Genomic DNA, 22,389 nt, shown 5'->3' on the forward strand with positions numbered 1-22,389 from the left:
GATACCACCTAACCCTCTGGTTCCCAAATGGGACGAGATTTTAAGTAACTGAGATTAAAACAGAACAAGACTCCTCAAAAGAACTGTCTCTCCTGGGGCGCCTGGGTGGCTCAGTTGGTTGGGTGTCCGACTTTGGCTCAGGTCATGATCTCATGGTTCATGAATTCGAACCCCCCCCCCCCCGCCCCATCCAGCTCTGTGCTGACAGCTCAGAGCCTGGAGCCCACTTTGTATTCTGTGTCTCCCTCTCTCTCTGTTCCTCCCCCGCTTGCACTCTCTCTCAAAAATAAATAAAGATTAAAAACATTCAAAAAGACAAAGAAAACAGAACTGTCTCTCCTTGCCGTCTCCCTTTTTCTTTCCGCTCCTTCTTGAACCCACTACAATCTAGCTTTCATCCAGACAAAATGGCTCAGGGCAAAACCAGTAGTAATCTCCATGTCGCCAAAGTCAATGATCAAAACCTAGCTCCAGCTACTCAACCTATCAGGAGAATGAGAGCAAAACATCAACTTACTCGTTTTGAAAGACTTAACAGACACGTGGTTATGGACCATTTTCTTGCTGAATTAGCAGCTTTTAATGAAGTACTACCACAGGTGTTCACAGACTCAATTATTTTTCAGTAATTTTAAGGGAATTGTTCCTATGGGGGAAAAATCTTTCATTCCAAAGACAATTACTCAGAGCAAAACCTCTTCCGATGGAAGGAGAAGCAACAGTTTTTATTGTTAAATTTTCAGTTCACAGATTATTTCAAAGGTTCTTAAGTTCCCACATTCTTCCTAAGAAATCCCATCCAGAGTGGGCCCAATTCTGATTCTCAAACGAGCTCTGGGAAAACCTATTTTATCGAAGAAGAAACCTAAGGAACATTCTTCATTCTGATCTTTCACAAGCTTTGCAGCAGCTTTCTTACAAACGTCCTGCCAAGTAGAGAATTTTACAACATCACGGACATGATTTACTTGTTCTCATCACATAACGGCGACTCAATACCTCACCACATAACAGCTTAGATATAAACGGGGTGTTTTTACATCAAGCCGCTGCTTCTTACTCCACGTCAACGAAAAGTTCAGGTCAATGTGGCATGACAGCAAACTCTGTTCTAGTCTTAATGACCGTATGTTAACTGCTGGGTAGGGAAAACGCCAACTGTGACGAAGGCATCCACGCTAACTCCCTCAATGTGCTCAGTGCCGTGTGATCCCGCTACGAAGTTTTCACGTGTGAAGGTCTTCCTCTTGTGTAACGAAGGCCTGGTCTGTCAGTGGAAGAGCTTCTCAACTCAATCACTGATCTTCTGAGTCCGTGTCAGATCTGGAAATACTGAGGCAACAGCACTGGCGAAATCGTGGGTAAGACACCGAAGCGTGCTCTGGCCTGACTCATAATGGAGTACCATCTCAGGCGAAAACAATTCCGTAGAAGTCCTGATTTCAGCCCACTTACTAGTTTCTGCATCAGCGTCACAATCACAGACCCCCAATTCTTAACTGGCACGTACCGTCACGTCCACATGGCGATCTACGGTTGCCAAAGCACTAGAGAGCGGTCCTCAGAAACGTCTGGCTTTGTAAGATCCGAGCCAAAAACATTTATTTCACGGTAGGTTTCAGTGCCAACTCCTATCGTGGGGGGTTGTGCCTAACGATCTTCACATCAGTGAGAGCGTTCACTATAACGTGTAAACTCATTACACGAACCAAGAACAAGCTTCTAATACATACATCATTATCACACACATAATTTGTCCATGTTTTAACGACAATGCCATAAGTACTTGACATTTACTCCAATGATGCCACTATAAGAGAATATTACATGGAAAAGGATATGAAAACCAGATATAAGCTCTAAAGGGCTAAACTTCAGTTATAAAATGGGGCAGAGGCTGAGAAATCACTACTTATCCACAGCAATTATAAATCAAGAGATGACGGAGGGTCAACCGTTATAGGTCCAAATCTAGTAATGAATTAATTCCACAGATTAAAAAAAAAAAAAAAGCAACAACAGGATGTATGATATTATACACGGCAAACCTACAGCACAAAATTGGGTGGGCTTATTTAGTATGAAGAGGAGTAATCTAGAATTATAATACCCCATGAGGTTCCACGTTAGGCCATCTTAACAAGACGTATTTTCCAAAGTAACTTAACCATAAATAAAGTTGTCTGGATGTACACAACACACATACGCCCATGGCCTCTAGTGAAATGCCGCCTGAAGTGTAGCATTTTCACACACAAACAGAGCTATACAATATGATACAGGGTTCTACTGCTAATTACACCAGCAATCTTACAAAATCACACCTTTCAAGAGTCTTTCCTGATGAACATTTGAAAATCAATACTATAGTTCATCTACTGAAATAGATAATTTCCCTTAAAAAAGAAAAAAACATTCGAAACGACAAGAGCTGACAAGTCGTATTATATTTCACTATCGAGATTGCTGCAGCTCACAGAACAACGTAAATCGCATGGCTTTTGGACAGCTTAGAGGGAAAAAAAAAAAGCATCAAAATTTAGGTTCCCCCAACCAGTTCTCGTGCCTCAGTCGTTGTTTACTTCTGTACCATCCGTGTGATGTGGCCCTTGAGGTTTCTCCACAGCATTCTCTGAAAGTATTACGTACGCTTTGCAGACGATGAGTCAACAGTATGCTAAATACTCAGTAATAAAAGAAAACACAGAAGGTAAATGTGTTCTTCCAAACGTCAGAATACTGCAGGCTCCCGCGAGCTGGCAAAAGTTCCCAACCTTCACGCGGCTTCACGCTTTGCAGGATAAGGCCTCCTTACGCAAAGAGCGATTGAGAACATTTGCTCCCCACACCCAGAGCCATTCAGGCATATACTGTGCAAAAAGGAACTAAAAATAAAAGAGAAAAAGGTGAGAAGGTTAGAATGCAAAGCACAGACACTTCAATGTCAGTATGTGACTTAATGCAACAAATACCACCAATCAAATTAAATACGAAAAAAAGAAAAAGCCCTTAGGTGCTCTCGTACCAAACGCCTAGTTTTGTATACGAACCTGTGCTAGACTCCATGGGAATGCAAGTACACTCACCACCCACCAACCCCCCCACCCCCGCCAATGAGGCTGGACAGACGTACATGCAGGAAGGAGTACGAGCCCATCTTTACCTAACGCGAGATGAATAGGGTGGTCATTTGGTTGAGAAGGACAAGACCACTCCGGGAACGAAAGGCAGTTGAAACGGATAAATGCATCGGTGACTAGTACTGTGTGGGAAAAGGTTTGAGGGGCAGGATGGGGCGAAATGCAACAAGAGAACTGAGTCAAAAACACCGGGACCGTGGGACAGACCTGAGCTGTGAGGACGACGGCCTGGGCACTCCGGGGGAGAATCCTACCGATGCCGCTCTGGCCCGGGGACTCCCACCACTGCCATTTTGCCACCCAAGGGGATACAACGCGATGTCCAGGCAACATTCCTGGTTGTCACAACTGGGGTGCCGGTGCTACTGGCATCCAGTGGGTAGAGGCCGGGGTGCCCAGGACAGCCCCACAACAAGGGATTATCCAACGCCGAATGCCACCCGTGCCAAGGTAGACAAAAACCCCGCGCTACGCTGACAAGTTTGTCCAGGACTGCGCTGAGTGGAAGTTCTACTAGTACGGTAGGGAAGGAGATGAATGGGAGGCCTGGCTGGCTCGACTGGTAGAGCATAGGACACTCGGCCCCTGAAGAAGGGAAAAGAAAAGGAAAAGGAAGACAGAGAGAGGAGCAGACGGCTGGCAAGTGCTAAAATTCTAGCCTTGAACAGAACTAAAATAACAGAGGTCACCCCAGACCCGGGGCACCTGTACAACTGTGGGGAGGCCACAATGAACAGGAGGGGGGCCCAGTATCATGACCTGTGGGATGACAGTCGTGGAGCCACGGATGTCCACTGCAGGTTCCAGAGAAGCACCAGCCCACCGCCTCACAGACAGGAGCCCAGTATCCGGCCAGGAGCCACGGGAAACTTTCTGGGGACGCAACTAAGGTCTCTCTGGACCTCTCTGCAAAGCAGGATTTTGTGGGGGAAATACCTGGATCCTCCTCCCAGGAGCTGCTGCTCTAAAGCAAAAGGTTCTAAATCCAAGGAGATCCAGGAAGTCAGCTCCAGGAAGTCCAAGAGGACACCGGGAGTAGGGACGCACTCAAACACACAGGAGCCTGGGCAAACTCCAGAAGTGGAGCCCCTCTTCCAAGTACAGCAGTGCCCCTGCCATCCCGGGTCTGCTTTCCATGGTTTCAGTTATCCACGGTCAAGGTCAAGGTCAAGTGTGGTCCAGAAGCAGACGATCTCCTGACTTTTCACCCTGTTAACAGCAGCCTAATGCTACATCACTCACCTCACTCCCTCTCATCACAGAGGCACACAACAACAACAAGAAGGCTGCGAACCGAACAGCAAGGTATTTTCGGAGAGACCGCATTCGTACGTCATCACGAGAAGGGCGAGTGCAGGACAGTAAGGTATTTTGAGAGACAGAGAGAGACACCAGGGTCACGTAACTTTTATTACAGTGTTGTTATAACTGTTCTATTTCATCACTATTGTTGTGAATCTCTTACTGTGCCTAATTTATCAATTAAATTTTATCGTAAGTACGGACATACAGGAAAAGACATGGTCTCTACAGGGCTCGGCACCATCTCTGGCTTCAGGCCCCCTCTGGTAAGGGTGGACTACGATGCGTTTTTGCAGTATGTATCCAGTGAAGGAGGGATGAACACCTAAGAATCTTCGGGTTTTTTTTTTCAACGTTTTTTTATTTTTATTTTTGGGACAGAGAGAGACAGAGCATGAACGGGGGAGGGACAGAGAGAGAGGGAGACACAGAATCGGAAACAGTCTCCAGGCTCCAAGCCATCAGCCCAGAGCCCGACGCGGGGCTCGAACTCACGGACCGCGAGATCGTGACCTGGCTGAAGTCGGACGCTTAACCGACTGCACCACCCAGGCGCCCCAAGAATCTTCGTTTTTAATTTCCACCCCTGACCACTGTCTACCGCAAGGGGACCAGCATCGGGGTGCACTGTGCCACCGTCCTGACGTGCTGCATGTGGAGACGTCACCGGCACGCCATCTCCAACTTATCCGAGCAGGGTCCTAGCACCCTGGGAAGCAGCGTGGAAAGAGCTTGGTGGAAAGAGCTACTGGAAGAGGAAAGAACTTCATCCCCTGTGTACTGACAGATTAGAAACTAAAGGGGCGACCCACCTGCTTGTTTACAAGGGGAGTGAGTGTGAGTGTGTCTGGGGGGGCGGGGAAGGAGGGAAGGGAGGGTTGGGTCTCGGGCTCTGGAAGGCTCTGTGCATGTTCAGACCCTGACCCACTGTCTAGGTCAAGGAAAGGAGCTGCTTTTCTCCTGGGACAAAAGCCAACAGTAACCGATCCGGACGCAGTGTAGTCCCCGCAGGGACTGCTGTTCAGTAAGACGTGGGGACCCGGAGCCGGAGGAGAAACTCAATAGCAAATGGGCGTGTTCAGCTGGTTGGAAATCCGCATCAGCAATGAAAACGCCGATGCCGTGTTCCTCAGAGACCGGCGCCGGTGGGGCCTGGGTAAGAACTGGGAAGAGCCAAGGTGGAAAAGGGCCCAAAGAACCTGGGCTGGATCCTCGCGCCAGAGTTATTCCAAAGGAAGAAACACAGCAGCACCGAAGCCGTGCGGTGCGCAGTCCCCTTCCCGGCCGGCAACCGGCACGGGAACTTGGGCTGGGCAAGGGGGGCCGCGACCTCTGACACGGCTGCCGGCCTGCCTCCCCTGGCCCCTCACCACATCTCGAGACGCAATTCCAGGGCCTCCTCACCGCCCCCCAGCTCCCCTCTCCTCTAAACGCCACGTCTTCTTTTTCCAATAGCCACAGACGCACGGCACGCGTGAACAAATACACCCACCGTGGGGAGAAATTCCGAGCAGAGAGAGCCCAGATGCCCCACCCCGCCTGCCGGTCCCCGTGGCTCGGTCAGCGGACCACCAGGAGCACAGCCCCCGAGCCCCTAAGCAAGACCCTTTCTGGTCAACTTGTCGACTTAATGGCTTTTCCAGCCTAACACATACCAGAGTGTCTCTGGCCTTCACGTCAAGACCCACAGACAGAAAGCTATCAGCTCTTCCGTCGGCCTCGCTCTGTGCTCCGAAGCGGACGATACCGCCTGGTGCCGCTTCTGCAATGAGAAGTGCTCCCAAATCAACGCTGAACACTAGTGAGCAATTAAAGGAAAGGCACCGGACTCCTTTCTAGCTGTTTTAAGTCCAAATCGTTTTTTTTCTATTTTTTTGCTCACAAATCATTAAGACAACCAGTGTAACGCAGGGAAGAGGCAATCGTTCAACTCCATGGACGGCAAGAACGCAGAAAAGGTGCGGCCACGAGTGAACACGGCTCCCGTGTCGGACGGTGTTCTGCGGACACCCGCAAGGACTGGGGCCCAGGGAAGGAGTGAGGACACCTCCCCCCACCGCTGCCGACCTCTGTGCAAGCGCATCAGAAAGAGCCTTTTTTATACACTTAGCAGCCATCGCTGAATACACTGCATTCTCAGTAAAGGGTGGTGAAATGACTCCAGAGGCTGTCCAGGGAGCGGGTCCCACAACGGTCACTCACCCGCACGCAGCACCCCCCCCACCCCACCCCCATACCTCCTCACTCTCCGAGTCCCTCACAGGAGTCACCAGACAGCAGCCCCTCCTCGCCTCCACGGCCTCCTCGCCTTCCTCACTGTCCCCAGGCCCAGGTCACCTCCCCTCCACTGCGCTCTCGGTCCTGCCCTCGCTTCCGGCACCACGCCTTCTCTCCCATCCGTAGGCCACTCTTCTCCACACAGCCCTTCCCCCCAGCACTCACGAACAGCCACATCTCTGCTGCCATAAACGGACGACAAATACACCTCCCTCTTCGGGCCCAATCCACCTGCCGCCGCATCTGTGGCCCGTGCGTTTTCCGTGTCCCTCCCCGCCGCTCACGGCAACCCACGGCTCTCAGAAAGATCCCGAAACTGCCTTCATCGACGTCATCAAGGATCTCCAAGATTCTAAACCCAACACGGTATATCTACTCTTGCTCCATTCGAAATGTGGAAAACTAACCGAGACAAACAGCACAGGTAACGTTTCATACGGTTGGTACGTGGGGCACATCAAACTTCACCCAGTCAATTCCTCAGGCACTAAAAATTGACAGAGGAAGGAAATCTTAACAAAATTTGATCTTTGCGGCCCGAGAAAACCGTATTCGGAAGAGATGATGATTAGAAAGAAAAATCACAGCGTCTAAAGCTATCCAAGAATCCGACTATGGACAAAACAGTGATTAACGGTCAAATCTTTGTTGTAAAATTGAAAACAAAAAAAGTGGGGCACCTGGGTGGCTTAGCTGGATAAGTGTCCGACTCCTGATTTTGGCTCAGGTCATGATCTCTCTGTCATGAGACTGAGCCCCACGTCGGGCTTCGCACTGAGCATGGAGTCTGCTTAAGATTCCCTCTACCCCTGCCCCTCCCTGCTCACGTTTGCAGGCTCACTCGTGCTCTCCCTTTCTCTCAAAAAAAAATAAAAGAATTTTAAAAAGAAGAAAAAAGTGATAATGCTGACAATAATTTGAGTAAAATAGAAACAAAAACAGACAAACATGTAAAGTTTTAACAGCTCTGTACAAAAAGCTACTCTAGGAATTAACAGATTTTCTGGGCAGAGAAATATACATTCTCAAGAAGAGTTCATCAACGTGAACTAATTATCATTAAAATGTGGGTGTTTTGGGGCGCCTGGGTGGCGCAGTCGGTTAAGCGTCCGACTTCAGCCAGGGCACGATCTTGCGGTCCGTGAGTTCGAGCCCTGCGTCGGGCTCTGGGCTGATGGCTCAGAGCCTGGAGCCTGTTTCCGATTCTGTGTCTCCCTCTCTCTCTGCCCCTCCCCCGTTCATGCTCTGTCTCTCTCTGTCCCAAAAATAAATAAACGTTGAAAAAAAAAAAAAATTTAAAATGTGGGTGTTTTATAAATGCAGCCAAAACATCTGCCACGGCTAAGCCCCATCCCGTCCTTGATAGGTCTTCATTTTTCACAGAACTTCAACGTTCGCTGGCCTCGAAAACTACTGTTTTGCCTTTCTCTGCTTTTCTCCAGGAATGAAGGGCCTGGAAACAACCACGTAAGTAAAACTCCTTTTTATTCAAGAAACTTTTCGCCAAATCTTTCGATAAAAGTAAAAATTGTTGATTTACTTACCTAAGAATTTGGTGATGACAAATTTAACGGTCTTTACGCACAAACGGTCTCAAAAACATTTGCTTGGCAACCAAGAAACTACATATCAAAGAGCAACCATTCTAAACTAGGGCGCGCCTACCAATTCCGCCACAATCTGCTCTAACAAATCACGAGCTCTCTACCGAATACTTGGAACCAAATTTTCAAATATCCAAGTTACTCCTTCAACTACCAAAGACCCACACCTCTGTCACGCCTGAACAGGAAACTCAACGGTAGAGTCTATGCTTCTTGAACAAATGAGTTCCAGAATACGCTGGGGGCATTAGCTGGCTCGATGGTTATGTGAGATACAGACCGACCTGGGTTTCGCGTTCGTGGGTTACACTGCTGATTTAGAGGCACCCTCTCAATCATTACTAGAATCTGTTTGACTTTGAAATCCCCACGTAAATACTTAGTATTTTTACACTGCTACCATCTCCCTATATGAAAGCAGCGTATCTCATCTCTTAGGGATCACACAGATGAAACTATTCGATGTTCTTGATGAAATAATAACTTCACAAAGGGGAATTTAGTGACTTAACCAGAACCACTAAGAGTGTCAGGTTTAAGAATCAGAATTTGCAATTCTCACGTTTCCGCGGTAGGCCTCAATCAGATTGCCATGTATCATCTAAAAAGGTTCAGGATGCATTAACCTAATTACAAGAGCCGAGCGCATACTGTTACCTGGATAGAATGGGACCAGTATCCTGTGGTCCTTTTCGAAATGCCCAGGGTAGAAACAGCATGGTGTGCGTATACTTTGGGCGAAGGCACCAACCATGGGCACTTGTGCAGAAAGCTGCCGGGTGCGGTCATGTTGGTAGCCACGTAGAACGGGATTAGACTCTGTACGAAGATTCCTTTAGAAGCATACTCGTACTGCAGTGCTCTGCTGAAGTGGTCTAAATAAGCCTGTTAAAACGGAGCAGGGGTCAAGACTTCATTCGGGGGGAAGGTGGAAGAAAATTCGGGAGAGGAAAAAGGCTTGCTTATTACCATTTCAGGAAAAAAATACAGTCAATGCGAGCTGCCGACAAAGAGCTCAGCAAACCGGACCAAACCACGTAATAAAGGTCCTATTGCCTTCTGATGCCATTTTCCAATCGGGAAGACATTACCTTGGAAGCAGAAAAGGCAGCCAGCTGGGGAGTCGGCTTGCAGCAGGAGCCAGAAGAGATGGTGACAACAGCGCCCTTCTTTCTCTCCACCATTCCCGGTAACACTATGTGGACCATCAAACTGGCCGCGGCAATGTTTACATTTATGATATCCCAGAGTTTGTCCTCGGAGACCTGAGTAAAATACTGGGGGTAGGGATAAAACACGCCCACGTTATTCACCAAGATGCCGATGTCTCGGTCTTTCAAGGCTTCTCGAATCGGGTCGTAGATCTCCCGGCCGCTGCTGAAGTCCGCCACTATGATATCGGTCTCCACATTGTAGGTGTCAGCGATGTCCTTAGCCAGCATCTGCAACTTGTCTTGGTTGCGACTAATCAGGATGATGTTGAGACCACGGCTTGCTAGCTCTTCTGCATAGGCTCTCCCGATCCCGTCCGTGGCACCTGCAACCCAAGTCACAGCACGTGAGCACGATCGTCTCGGGTGCAACCTTCACAGGGAACCTTAAATACCCCATTTCCGGGGTTAAGCAGAGAAGGGTTCACACTGGAAATAAACCCCAGAAGGGCGATTTCACGTCCGCCAAGCTGACTGTGAAACACGGCAGAGAATGGTTTTCAAGCTTATATCTGGCTTGAACGAGTGCTGGGAGGTACTTTCCTGGGAAACTGATAAATGAAAATGAAATTTAACTTAAGGGAAGCATTTCTGAAAGTGGTGACAGTTTCGAAGGACAATTTCAGAACAGAGCCAAAGGAAAAGCAAGAGGTAGGAAGGTGAGCAGGACTGGGCGCAGGAGAGCAGGAGAGGCAGACGTCACAGGACAATCCTTCCGTGAGGAGGGCAGTAAGAAAATGTGAACGTGACCGCAACGGAACTATGTTCCCGTGAAAACTTCCCACAGAATTCAGTAACTCCTCGAGCAAGGCATCCGACTTAAAACACAAACAGAAAAGCTTATACTGTTACCATTAGAACGTTTCTTACCACTCACGACTGCCCATCTTCCATACTGCTTGATCAGGTCTGCTCTGCTCACCAGGCGTGGGATGAAATGCAGTCTGATCAGGCTGTAAAAGTCACAGACGACGGTGATGCTTTTTCGGGCTGTATACCAGGCTCCAACCAAGGCCAGAGCTTCCATGTAGCAATTGCAGGACCTGGCGATCTCCCGATACAAGAGGTAGAAGCTGTCAACGGCAGCCATGGCAGCCTGCGGGGGAGGGGGGGAGGGGGGAGGGGGGAGGGGAGGGAGAGAGGCGTGCTTTGCTTAGTTAAGTTAAAGGAACACACGGAGTCTGAATGAAGACAGACATCTAAGGACGTCAGAGCCTGACAATTATGCATTCAACTAACAGTAATGTCTCAAACGCACGTAACCCATGGATCCAATCCATTTATAATCTCATTAACATCTGCAGCTCATAAAGTCCTTTTCTTCTAAAGAGATTGGTCAACATAACTACCAAGAGCTATCAAATTCCTACAAAAATTCAGGCACTGTGCTACATGTTGTGGATACAGAGATAAACACAATATGTTCTGCGCCCTAAAAAAGCTCCTCGCCCAGCACAGTGACAGACAGACTTTTAAATTCATGTAACAGCTGAGAGGTGTGTTTACTTCCCTGCTTTCTTCAAATCGAGCCAGTGCAGAGGCCCACCACCCACGCCGAGACAGAGTAGAAGAAACAGAGGCAGTATTAAGACACTGCCTTGGCCAAAAAGAGCTTACAATCCATTTGAGACAAAATTGAGCTGTAATACACGTTCACATAAATGATATTGTGAATATACAAAACATATATTTTTATCAAACAGGTGCTCCCCACACCCGAGGAACTGGTTTTCTTTTTTGTTTTTTAGATTTCTTTTTTAACATTTATTTTTGAGAGACAGAGGAACAGAGCACGAGTGGGAGAGGGGCAGAGAGAGAAAGGGAAACACAGAATCCAAAGCACAGCTGTCAGCACAGAACCCGACGTGGGGCTTGAGGTCACGACATGAGCCGAAGTCGGACGCTTAACCAACTGAGCCACCCAGGCGCCCCAGAACTGGCTTTCTTAAGTGACAACAGAGCAGGACGCCTCTGTCTTACTGAGGTCACCGGGGCACCAATACCTTTGCCCTGCTCCCTACGGCCGAACAAAGAGTCCAACACAACTCGCTCTTGTAAGTACCCACGCAGCAGGCATTTACAAAGCCCTTACTATGTTCCAGGTACCATGACACACGCTACGGATTCACAGAGGAGTTCATTAATTGTACCCAAGAAAAGAGAAGGCCATTTAACAAAACAATTCTTTCGTTCTTTCTTTCTTTAATTTTTTTAATGTTTCCTTTTGAGAGAGAGAGAGACAGAGCATGAGTGAGGAAGGGGCGGAGAGGGAGACACAGAATCCGCAGCAGGCTCCAGCCTCCGAGCTGTCAGCACAGAGCCAGACGTGGGGCTCAAACTCACGAACTGTGAGATCGTGGCCTGAGCTGAAGTCAGAGCTCTGAGCTCTGTCAGGGTGACAGCGCTACCCAGGCGCCCCTAAAGAATAATTCTAAATGCCATATGAACTGGTCTGTGTGTGCCCGTGATGAGAAATGACCCTGCCGAGACAGACAAAAGTCAGGCACTACCAAGGCTGATGAACTTGGTCCTAGACCAGGCTTGGGGACCGCTGACGCCAGATCCAACCGTGTGCTGTCTGCAACGGACAAGATATCAAAGAGATCACAAGAGACTGCAACTAAATTAACAGGAACTCATACGCACAAACACAAGGACATAGCATTTATTACATAAAAGACAAATGACTTTAATCCAAAATTTACTGAACATTTCTGGGAATGGGCCCTCTTTAGAAGTCCCATTAAAATAGGAAAAAAAAAAAGATTCCTGAAACTAAGAAAATCCCCCCAAAAAAGCATCAAAAATAGGCATAAGCTTAAGGAGGAACGAGCGAATTCCCTCCCACTCCACTGCAATGTAATTTGAGCTCAATCAAGTTCTGCAGAGTGAAAACGAGCTACGCAGGAGAAAACCAATTAGCCACGGCACCAGCACACATTATAGGAGTGACAGCATACTGTGGTAAGAGGCACACAGAATAACAGAAAGCCTGCTGAATATAGATAGGTATGTGTTGAATCCATATGAACTGATACAGATGTGAATGTGTAATCAGAACTACAAACCAACAAAGTCACAAAGAAATAGGAGAGAAAACTGAGGAGATGATTGGGCAGTGGGGTTCCCAAATGCCCCACCACACGGACGGTCTCTCAAGCAGTGAGCCGTGCACAGCCACCAGATCACTAATGAAGCTGCTCTGGCCTTAAAGGAATGTTTTCCCCAAATAACACAGAAAATGCTGAAGTTGGCCCATCTCATCTCCTACTGGTAAAGCCATATACCGGAGTTCTGTTCACAGAAACGTATCTCCTTCGACAAGAATGCCAAAATCGACCGTGAAGAGGAAACACTGTAAATTTCATTAACTACGCAAACCAAATACTTCATAACGTGAGAACAACTAAACGCTCCTTTGGAGTAACTTTTCTTCGTCAACTACCCGGGCTGAGATTTCCTAATATGAAGTATCGAGAGCAACAAAGTTTGGCCGCAAGAGGTCCCTCCTGTCGCGATCAATCTGCCACACAGAAGGCCATAAGCCTCTGGAGTGACTTCCAAATCCTCCGAAATGCGTTCAGCGTCGGGACTGTCGGTCCCAAGTATGTCCACTCTTCCCCCGCTGCCCACGAATGCCCCTCCGAGGTTCCAGACGCTAGAGCCGAGGGAGTGTCGTGTCACTCTCTCCCAGGGTCCCTGCTCAGCATCTCACTACACAGCACAGTCCCTGCTGAGGCAGGTGGCTGACGGGACACGCCCCTGACCTGATGTGCTACCAAGGTGCTCACGATGGCCGAGACCGCTCAAGAGTGCACGATTCTAACCAAGCGACCCAACCAGTCATTTCTTCCAAGAACGTAAAGACGAGATACCACGTTACACCGTCATCTGTGGAAGTTCCTGGCATAATTTTTTACCAGTGTACAAGTGCCTTCTTTCCTAACTAACCAAATGCTAACCCACGAGGAAAACAAACGCAAAAAATAAGACTTGTATATACTACTACTTTTCCATCAAAATGCAAAATTAGGGATAACAAAACTACAACAAAAAAATCCAGATTCTTAGAATATTACATCTCTCCTCCCAATATAGGTGGGTGTATATGTAAGATACTAAAACAATGTGAAAATTTAAATCTTATGGTTCAAGATCTAGGGGGTTATCACCAAAGCAATGGTTGGGTGGAACTAACTGCACGGAGGGCACGTAGGAGGTTCCAGCTAGAGAGAAGGGCAAGTGTGACTCATCGAATGGCCTCGTACTAATGGGAAACCGTGTAAAGGGGACGTCCTCCTGCCTCAAACTCAGACACAATTTCTTCCAAGAATTTGAACACTTGTGAAGAAAAGCCCTAGCTACAGGTGTCTGACCACAAAGGAGACTCACAACTTTCTGCCGAGGCCATTACCTACCTTGGTGTCCTCTCACCTCCCAGCTGCCAGCTCTGGCTCTTCAGGAATATTCCGCTCTGCCCCCTTAAGGCCGACCTGTGAACAAAAACTAACGTGAAATAAAGTGCTTCCTTCTGCCCTCACAGCTCAGCTGGGAAAACTTTATATAAACCTAAGATCAAGGTGTTTAAAAAGTAAGAAAACACGTGAATTCCTCGGCCATGAGTCCCGGTGCAGGCAGCAAAGCATTTCCTCACCCCGGAGGACGGCAGACACCCACCTGTCCGCGGAGACGCCCTGCTGGGACGTCCCCGCCGCCCCCGGACCTTGTGTCCTAAGGAACATTTCGCAAAGTGGAAATAAACCAGCTCTGCGAGCCGGGAAACACGGCACTCTGCAGACACGCCGGGAGCTCAGGACACAGCCCGGGAGCAGGCGGGTCCGGGAGGGTGAGGGGACTGGCCATCCTGCCTCCGTGGTGTCCGCCTGGCCTTCCTGAGGCCCCCAACTGTCCCTTCCCCACAATCCACCTTCCTCCGCGCCATCTGTGCGGGCCCGGCCCCTCTAGTCCACGTTCCTGGAGACTCAGGCTGCCCGCCTGCGCCCAGGCACGCGGCACCCGTGTGGCCGTGGCGGAGGTGGCGGGAGGAAGTGGCCTGCGGCATGTGGAGCTGCCCCTTCTGACCTGGGAGCGGGGCAGGTGCTTCAAGAACGAGCAGAGCAGAGCCACCTCTGCGACACCTTTCCCCTCCTTGCGCCCTGGACACGGTCCCAGACCATTTTGTTTTTGACGACCCCCTTGCAGGCTGAATTCCTCCAGGGCTGAGAGCAAACCTTATTCCTCTCTGTTCTTCCAGCACCTTCCACAGCCGTGGCCCACAGCAGGAGCTCAGCAGCCGGCTGCTACATTAAGCCGCACTACCCGGTCTCCAGCTCACCTCTCAGCCTCCACGCTTTCTTGTGCCCCCGCGCGGGAGGGGACCACCACGCAAACTTCCCCGACCCTCTGCAGAGACACTCCGTGTGCAAAACCCACCAAGGACCTCCTGCTCAGGGGCAGCAGGAAGACGCAGCAACTCCAGAGGCGAAGTGGCAGCAGCAGCTTCCAGGGCCTCGGACCCGGCACGGTCTGGCTTCCCGGCTCTACCATCAGACCCCCTCCGCCGTCCTATCACGCGGCTACCGTGACGGAATTTCACATCACAGCTCCACCACAGGCAAAGACCTTAAATGTGCGCTGTCTTTGCTACATTTTTTTTTTTAATCACAGAGAATCAGAGGGCTGACACGTTCTAGGCCTGGTCTACAGCCTTGAGGGACAGAAGTGCAATGTCATCGTTCTCCAGATCCGGCTCAACATGGAGAGAGCTAACTCACACCCACCAAACTCACAGAAGACCGACAAATTCAAATACCAATTTATTTGTGAATAATAAACAATACCTCCCAAAAGTCTCAACACGCATAGTCACTGGTCTGTAGGCAAGTCTACCAGGAAAACCAAACTACTCAAACAGCAATGATCACCTAAGTGTCAAACACTGACGACCCTTCACAGTTAAGCCCCTGCCGTCCCTGCGTACAAGGGATTCACCGAAACATAAAACAGAGCGATCCGGTGCAATGTGGCCAGGGCCCTGTCGAAGAGGGTTCTACGGTGTGGCCCTCCTCGGTGGAGAGAAGGAGGCAAGGGCACAGCACTGCAAGAGGTCCAGCCTGCCAGGAAATGGTGACAAGTTCTCCAGGCCTACAGCACAGGATGTCCACCAAGGGGTGGAAAGGGGGCTGGGGAGGGAAGGCTGGATTGTGAAAGGCCCTTGTGCCAAACAGAAGCGTGTGGACTTACTAAGCTCCTTATGGCAAAGGGGGGACTGATCGGGTTTGTTGTGAAAGGCGGCTGGCAGCAGAGGGAGGCGGCCGTGGTGATGCAGGCAGGAGGTGTGGGGCCCTGAGCCCTGGTCCTTCCAGATGGGGACAGGCAAGGCTGAATTGAGAGCTCACGGCTTTATGACCGACTCCCGCTGCTTCTCAGACACATCACATGTCTCTACACATTCGCTCACACCCAGATGGACAATAAATGGAAAATAACAGATCAGACGTTCCTGACACCCTCTTCTCAACCTCCTCCCCCACCCTTCGGTAAGTAGTACATGAGGGAAAATAATGTCTTTCTAATGAAGGAAGAAAGCAAGACTTCCCCCAAAGCCATTAGCTTCCAGGAAACCTCATGGAAACCCAGGTTTAAAGGAGCTTATTACACATTTAAGTCTAGAAGCCTACCAAGATATGCATGATACTGAGCTGCATTTAACTTGCTTTGAGGGTTAATTTTCCCGCAGGTAGGTATTAGCCTGAAACTTGGAAAAACCCATTTGGAAAGCAACACTATAACGGTCAAATGATCAGCTTTACACAGTCTGCTTGTAAAAAAATGTTACGAAGCTTTGTTTTCTGGCCTCTACAGAAAACTAAATCATCAGGGAACAAAATGGGAGAAAAACAGGTGAGGAAAAGTCGGAACTGTCCCCCAAACGGGAAGGGAGCACTTCCCTATCACCTGTTAGGCATTTTCTACTTCTGCAAGGCAACGGTTCCAGGACTAATTCATCAAACACATAAAAAGTCTCTTAGGTAATCCATGAACTTTGGGCGATTATGATGTTCAGTGTAGGTTCAGCCTTGATTAAAAAAAAAAAAAAGGGGGTGCTGGCACCTGGGAAGCTCAGTCAGTTAAGCGTCCGAGTCTCAATTTCAGCTCGGGGCATGATCTCACGATTCATGAGTTCCAGCCCCGCATCAGGCTCTGCGCTGACAGTGCGGTTCCTGCTTGGGATTCTCTCTCCCTCTCTCTCCGCCCTTCTCCTGTTTGTGCTCTGTCTCTCTCAAAAATAAATAAATAAACATTAAAAAAAAAAAAAAAGGTACCATTCTGGTGAGTGATGTTAACAATGGGGCAGTCTCAAGGGGAGCCTGGGGGGCTCAGTCGGTTAAGCATCCGACTTTGGCTCAGGTCATGATCTTGTGGTTCATGAGTTCGAGCCCCCGCATCGGGCTCTGTGCTGACAGCTCAGAGCCTGGAGCCTGCTTCGGATCCTGTGTCTCCGTCCCTCCCCTCTCTGCCCCTCATGCTCTGTCTCTCTCTCTCTCAAAAGTAAATACACACACACACACACACACACACACACACACACACACACAACAAAAAACAATGGGGCAGTCTCTGTGTGGGTGGGAGCAGGGAGTATATGGCAAAAACTGTACCTTTCTCTCACATTTACTCTAAACCTAAAACTGCTCCCCAAAAAAGTCCTAAAACAAACCTTGTTAAAAAAAAAAAAAAAAACCTCTAAAGGGAATATTGCAAACATAAAAGTATCATGGGAAAATTATGGTCAAAACTGCAAAGAGTAGGGTGGCTGGGTGGTTCACTCGGTTAAGCATCTAACTCTTGATCTCAGCTCAGGTTTCGAATTTAGGGTTGTGAGTTTAAGCACCACATTGGGCTCCACTCTGGGCATGGAGCCTGCTTTAAAAAGAAAAAAAACCTACACGGAGCAAAGTCACCTCTTCAAAGCACTGCTGTGGCCAGTAACATCCTCCTGACCCAGAGTTTAGCTGCTGCGACTTAGCAGCGAAGAGGGCAGGCAAACCTCCCACAAAAACCTCCGGGAAGGAAGAGTTCGGAGAGAGAAGTCTTGGCTGCAACACCGCCACCACCACGTCACCTAAACGAATGAGGCCCGGGGGAACATCAGGCGGGCTGGCCACGTTTCCCAGGACAATGAAGCAAGCATGACGGGGAAAGACGGCTAACTCGCCACCAAACAAAGGCAGCGTGGCGGGCTGAATAACGACCCTCGGAGACGGAGACGTCCACATCCTGATCCTCAAGCCTCATGAATACATCACCTTACGTGGCAAAGAGGACTTGGAGGATGGAATGAAGTTAAGGACCTCGAGGCGAGATGATCCCGGATGATCCGGGCGGGCCCACTGTGCTCACGCGTGTCCTTACAGGAGGGAGGCAGGAGGTCAGAGTCGGAGGAGACGCGATCGAGAAGCGGAGGTCAAGGAGACAGCGAGCGGGATTTAAAGACACTAGGCCGCTGGCTTTGACGACGGGGAGAGGGGTTACCTCGAGAAGGCAGCACCTCAAGCACCTGCCAAAGGCAGGAAACAGATTCTCCCCAGAGCCTCCAGGAGTGACAGAGCCCTGCTGACACCCTCACGTCAGCCCAGTGAGACGGCTCTGACCTCAGAAGCATGAATGAATCTGCACTGCTTCAAACCACTATGTTTGCGGTAATCTGTTACAGCAGCAGTAGGAAATTAAGATGGATGGATAGACGGAAGGAAGGATAGACAGACCATCAAGTCTAGTTTCTAGGACAGTAAAGAGACAAGTTGCAAATCCTGCACATCCCTTAAAGCACAACCTTCTAGTGTATGCAGGATCAGGAAAAGAGCCTCCGAGATTCCTACGATCTTCCCCTGAGAGGGGTAGACCCGGGGCCGTCCCCCCCGTCCTCGTCAACAGCCGACACTGCCCAGCTTTTCTGTAAAGCTCCAGGGCTGTGGACTTTATTTGCATTAACAGCATTTCATAGGAATGTTACTTCTCTCATAAAGTCTGCATCTGTCTTGCTCTCTGCACTCAAATCCGGTCCGTCCTCCCAAGACCAGCTCAAGTCCCCGGTTCAATGCCAGCACTCACGGACAACACCGAGGACACGCCAGGCCTGGGATGAAGAGGAGCCCCGTGCCACTTCCTTTCCCTTCCCAGGCCACTGTACCAAGCCACCCCCCCCACCCCCCGCCCCGGCCCCGAGTTCCCGTCTTGCCCACGTAGCCCTTACCACACCACTGTGCGTTAACCGTTTCCTTCATCCCTTGGTTCCCCAACTAGAGCACAGACCTCCGGAGGGCAGATGTGTCTGAAAAACTAATCTTTCTATAGCTTGAAAAACTGAAAAATACACACGTTTTAAAACCCATTATGCATAGTTCAGAGAATAACAAGACAGCCACGCGGTCACCCTCCTTCACAAATAAAACCAGTCTTAGAAGCCCCCCCCCCCCCCTTCTTCCCTGATCATATCCCCTTCGGCCACCCTGGGGGAAAACACTCTCCTGAATTCTGACATCACCATTCCCTTGCCCTTTTAAAAAAAAAAATAAAATAAAATAGTTGTACTTTTACCCCAGCGGGGATTCTGAAAGAAAGTGTTCAGTTTTGTCTGGTTTTGAACTTTATGTGAAGGAATCACAGCGTGTATATTCTTTGGTGACTTTCTGCTTTCACTCAACGTTGTTCTCGAGACTCACACGTACCCCGGGAGCTGTAGGCCAGACTTTCCGCTGCTGCACACTACACACAAACACACAGCACACACACGCCACGGCCCGTACACCCATTCTACCGCTGATGTGCATTTGGGTTGGGCTTTTGGCTTGACAATTAGGAAGAGAGCTGCCGGGAGCATTCTCGTGCGCATCCCCCGAGCACGCGCCCAAGAGTCCCTCGAAGGGGTGTGCCCGAGTCAGGCTGCTGGGGCCACAGGGCACCCGCGCACATGTTCAACCAGGCACTGCCCAAGCGGCTTGGTCTACCTGACCAATCCCCACGCCCGTCAGGGAGCGCCCCTCCCCAAAGGCTGGCACCGTCGGCTCCCGCCCACAGGGCGGCTATGAAACGGGAGCTATGGTTTTAATTTACGTTTCCTGATTGCTAATAAGGTTGACTGCATCCTTTGAAGCTTCTGTGCTGTTTGGGGCTCTTCATCTGTGAAGCGCCTGTTCCTGGCTTTTGCCCTTACTTCTACCGTGTTGTCTTCCTTTTCACTCTATATTCTAGACACCGCTTCTCCGTATGTTTTGTCTCTTTACGGTGCTTTTGACCAACTGAATGTCTTGATTTCAACGTAGTCAAATTTATCAATCTTCCTCCTGTATGGTTTGTGCTGTGTTATCCTCCAGTTCAGAAACCCCTCTCGGCCCCAAGACATAAACAAATTTCCCTGTATTATTTTCACAAACGTTCCATGCCACTCTGCTTTTCGGATTTACGTCTTTAATTCTCCTGCAGCTCGGTGATGGTGTGAGGCTGGGATCACACCCATCTTTAAAATTCCTCCGCAGCACCTAGCATGATGCTGCATATACAATATCTCTGTAACAAATAGATCAAATACTGCTTTGTGTTCACAGCTCGGATTTCACTCTTGAGGAGAAAAAAAAAAAAAAAACGTAAGAAGCTTCTCAACCTCTGGGTCAGCACTTTGACCAAGTTATTATTGGCGTAGCATGACTTTTTGGAATTTCCTTACTTCCTTTGCCAGTTTGGAGGCTACGGCTAACCTGAATTCACGGGAAGCTCGGGGGAAAGAGCAGAACATGGGAGTCCTCGTCCAAGATCCAACAGTCCTGGGTTTTGGGTCTCCATTTGTGCAACAGGAATTAAAACAACAGGGGCACCCACTCCTAGGCATACACCCCAGACAACTTACACTCACACAGAAGCTTGTACAGCCATATTCCCAGCAGCGCTATTCACAATAGCTACCACGTGGAAACAACCATCAACAGATGAATGGATCAACAAAATGTGGCCGATCCACATGGTGGGGTATTCGCAATAAAAAGAACGAAGTACGATGCGCCCTGCTACTCAAACCCTGAAAACACTCTGCTCGGTACAAGAAGCCAGACACAAAAGGCTACAAATCATACGAATCAATCCACAGGAACTGTCCAGATAAGGCAAATCAGAGACAGAAAGTAGATGGTCAGGGCTGCCAGGGCACAGGGGCAGTGGGAATGGGGAGTGACTGCTAACGGGGTAGGATTTTTTTTTTTTTCTGGGATGATGGGAATGTTCTGGAATTAAAAAGTGGTGATGGCTGAAGAGAGTGAATATGCCGCTACGAAGAACATTTTGAAATGGCTAAAACCTTAAATGGTGAATTTTCTGTAATATGAATTTTATGTCAATTTTTAACATGCACTAAAAAAATGCCGATTTGTTGAACACCACGCTACTGGAATATTCCTGTAGTGACTAAAACCACAGACACTGAAAATAGACTTCCTGGAGTCGGATCCTAAGAGCTGTGTCTTGGGTGAAGGTGAAATTACTTCACCTCTGGGCTTTCCTTACATCACCTGTAAACACCGACATAATAGTTCCTGCCTGAGATCACAAGAATTAAAGGACCTCATACTTACAAAGCACTTAGAACAGCGCCTGAACTTAAGTGCTCACTAAATGTTAGCTATTAGCAGCTATAAGTCGATGTGCAACGTTAGCTACGGGCTATCTGTAGTGGCCGGGGAATTAGAACCAAGAGCTGGCTCAAAGCAGAAGTGTCCCCTAAGGACTTTAGCCCTGACACCTCACTGTTTTCTCACCAACGTTAGGAGGCAGAGTTATCATCCCCTCCCCCCCCAGTTTACAGATGGGGAAACTGAGGCTGAGAGAGGTTAAAGTGACATACCCAGGACCTCACGGGAATTCGAATCAAGGTCTAACAAAATCCAGAGCCGTGGCTGGCCGCCCCACTGGGAGACACCCCCCCCCCAGGCGGGAATCTGGCTGGCATCACCGCGGGGGCTGCAGGTCTTGGGGTGGCTGGGCTGCACGCTCCTCTGAACCAGGGACCAGGACCCTTCCGCTCCGGCACCTGGCGGCGCCCAGCACACCCGAGCAAACCACCGCGCTTGGGGGAGCGGCGGTGGCCTTTCTTCAGGCGCTCCCTTAATCTCAATTACTCCTAATTCAGAACAAAGACGACAACAAATCCCACTCCAAGTCCTTCAGACATGAGAATAAAGGAGCGCGCACAAAGGGGTGACTCTCGGAGCCTCGCGGGGAGCCCCGGGCTAGGGTCTGGGGCCAGAGGGGCCGAGCTGGGGTGGGTGGGGCGCGAGACCTTCGGGGTCCCTGGGGAGGGGGCGGGCCCAGAACGGGGGTCCCCCGGGGTGCAACGCCGGGATGGGAGTTGGGAAGGGGCGCCGCGGGGCTGAAGGAATGAGTCTGGAAGGAAGGGTGCCGAGGCGGGGGTCGCAGGGAACGAAGAGACGAAGGGGTCCGAGGGTCCGGGATGCTGATGGCGCCGAGGGGCACCGGTCCCGGGGGGCGTGGCGGGGCTCACAGGGAGGGACGGGCCGAGGGGGACGAAGCGGGCTCGGGGCCCGGGGCCGGGCGCGGGGGGCGGAGCGGGGGGAGGGGACGCGGTACCTGCAGAGGCGGCGCAGTCTCCGAGTCGGTCCCGCCAGAGCCGCGAGGCCGCCGCCCCCGTCACCACCGCCACCGCCGCCCCGCTCAACGCCGCCGCAGCTGCCGCGGGCCGCGCCCCACGTGACACGCGCCCGCGCCGGGGGCGGAGCCGTTGCGGGGCCCGCCCCCGGCGTCCCTACGTGCCGGCCCACCTTACTGCGCGTGCGCGGCGGTTGCCGT

General features: G+C 50.1%; 1 protein-coding gene across 1 annotated transcript; it reads right to left on the reverse strand.

Moving 5' to 3' along the window:
* Positions 1-698: 698 nt before the first annotated feature.
* On the reverse strand, positions 699-22,320 carry HSDL1 (hydroxysteroid dehydrogenase like 1). The gene is made up of 6 exons (XM_023245878.2): positions 22,171-22,320; positions 13,953-14,027; positions 10,405-10,630; positions 9,415-9,860; positions 8,981-9,208; positions 699-2,885 (listed from the first exon to the last, which is right to left on the reverse strand). The coding sequence occupies exons 3-6, from the start codon at positions 10,622-10,624 to the stop codon at positions 2,787-2,789; spliced, it is 993 nt and encodes a 330-aa protein (XP_023101646.1). The 5' UTR covers positions 10,625-10,630; positions 13,953-14,027; positions 22,171-22,320; the 3' UTR covers positions 699-2,786.
* Positions 22,321-22,389: the final 69 nt, after the last annotated feature.

This window comes from Felis catus, chromosome E2, assembly GCF_018350175.1.
Source record: "Felis catus isolate Fca126 chromosome E2, F.catus_Fca126_mat1.0, whole genome shotgun sequence".
Lineage (NCBI taxonomy): Eukaryota > Metazoa > Chordata > Mammalia > Carnivora > Felidae > Felis > Felis catus.

Bases quoted from the DNA above. Each gene is read 5' to 3' on its own strand.
- HSDL1 (XM_023245878.2), bottom strand. From the start codon at position 10,624: ATGGCTGCCGTTGACAGCTTCTACCTCTTGTATCGGGAGATCGCCAGG. The intron at 9,861-10,404 runs GTAAGAAACGTT...CTTGGGTTGCAG, and splicing joins AAGATGGGCAGTCGTGAGTG to GTGCCACGGACGGGATCGGG. The intron at 2,886-8,980 runs GTAACAGTATGC...TTTTATTTTTAG, and splicing joins ACTGGTCCCATTCTATCCAG to TTCCTTTTTGCACAGTATAT.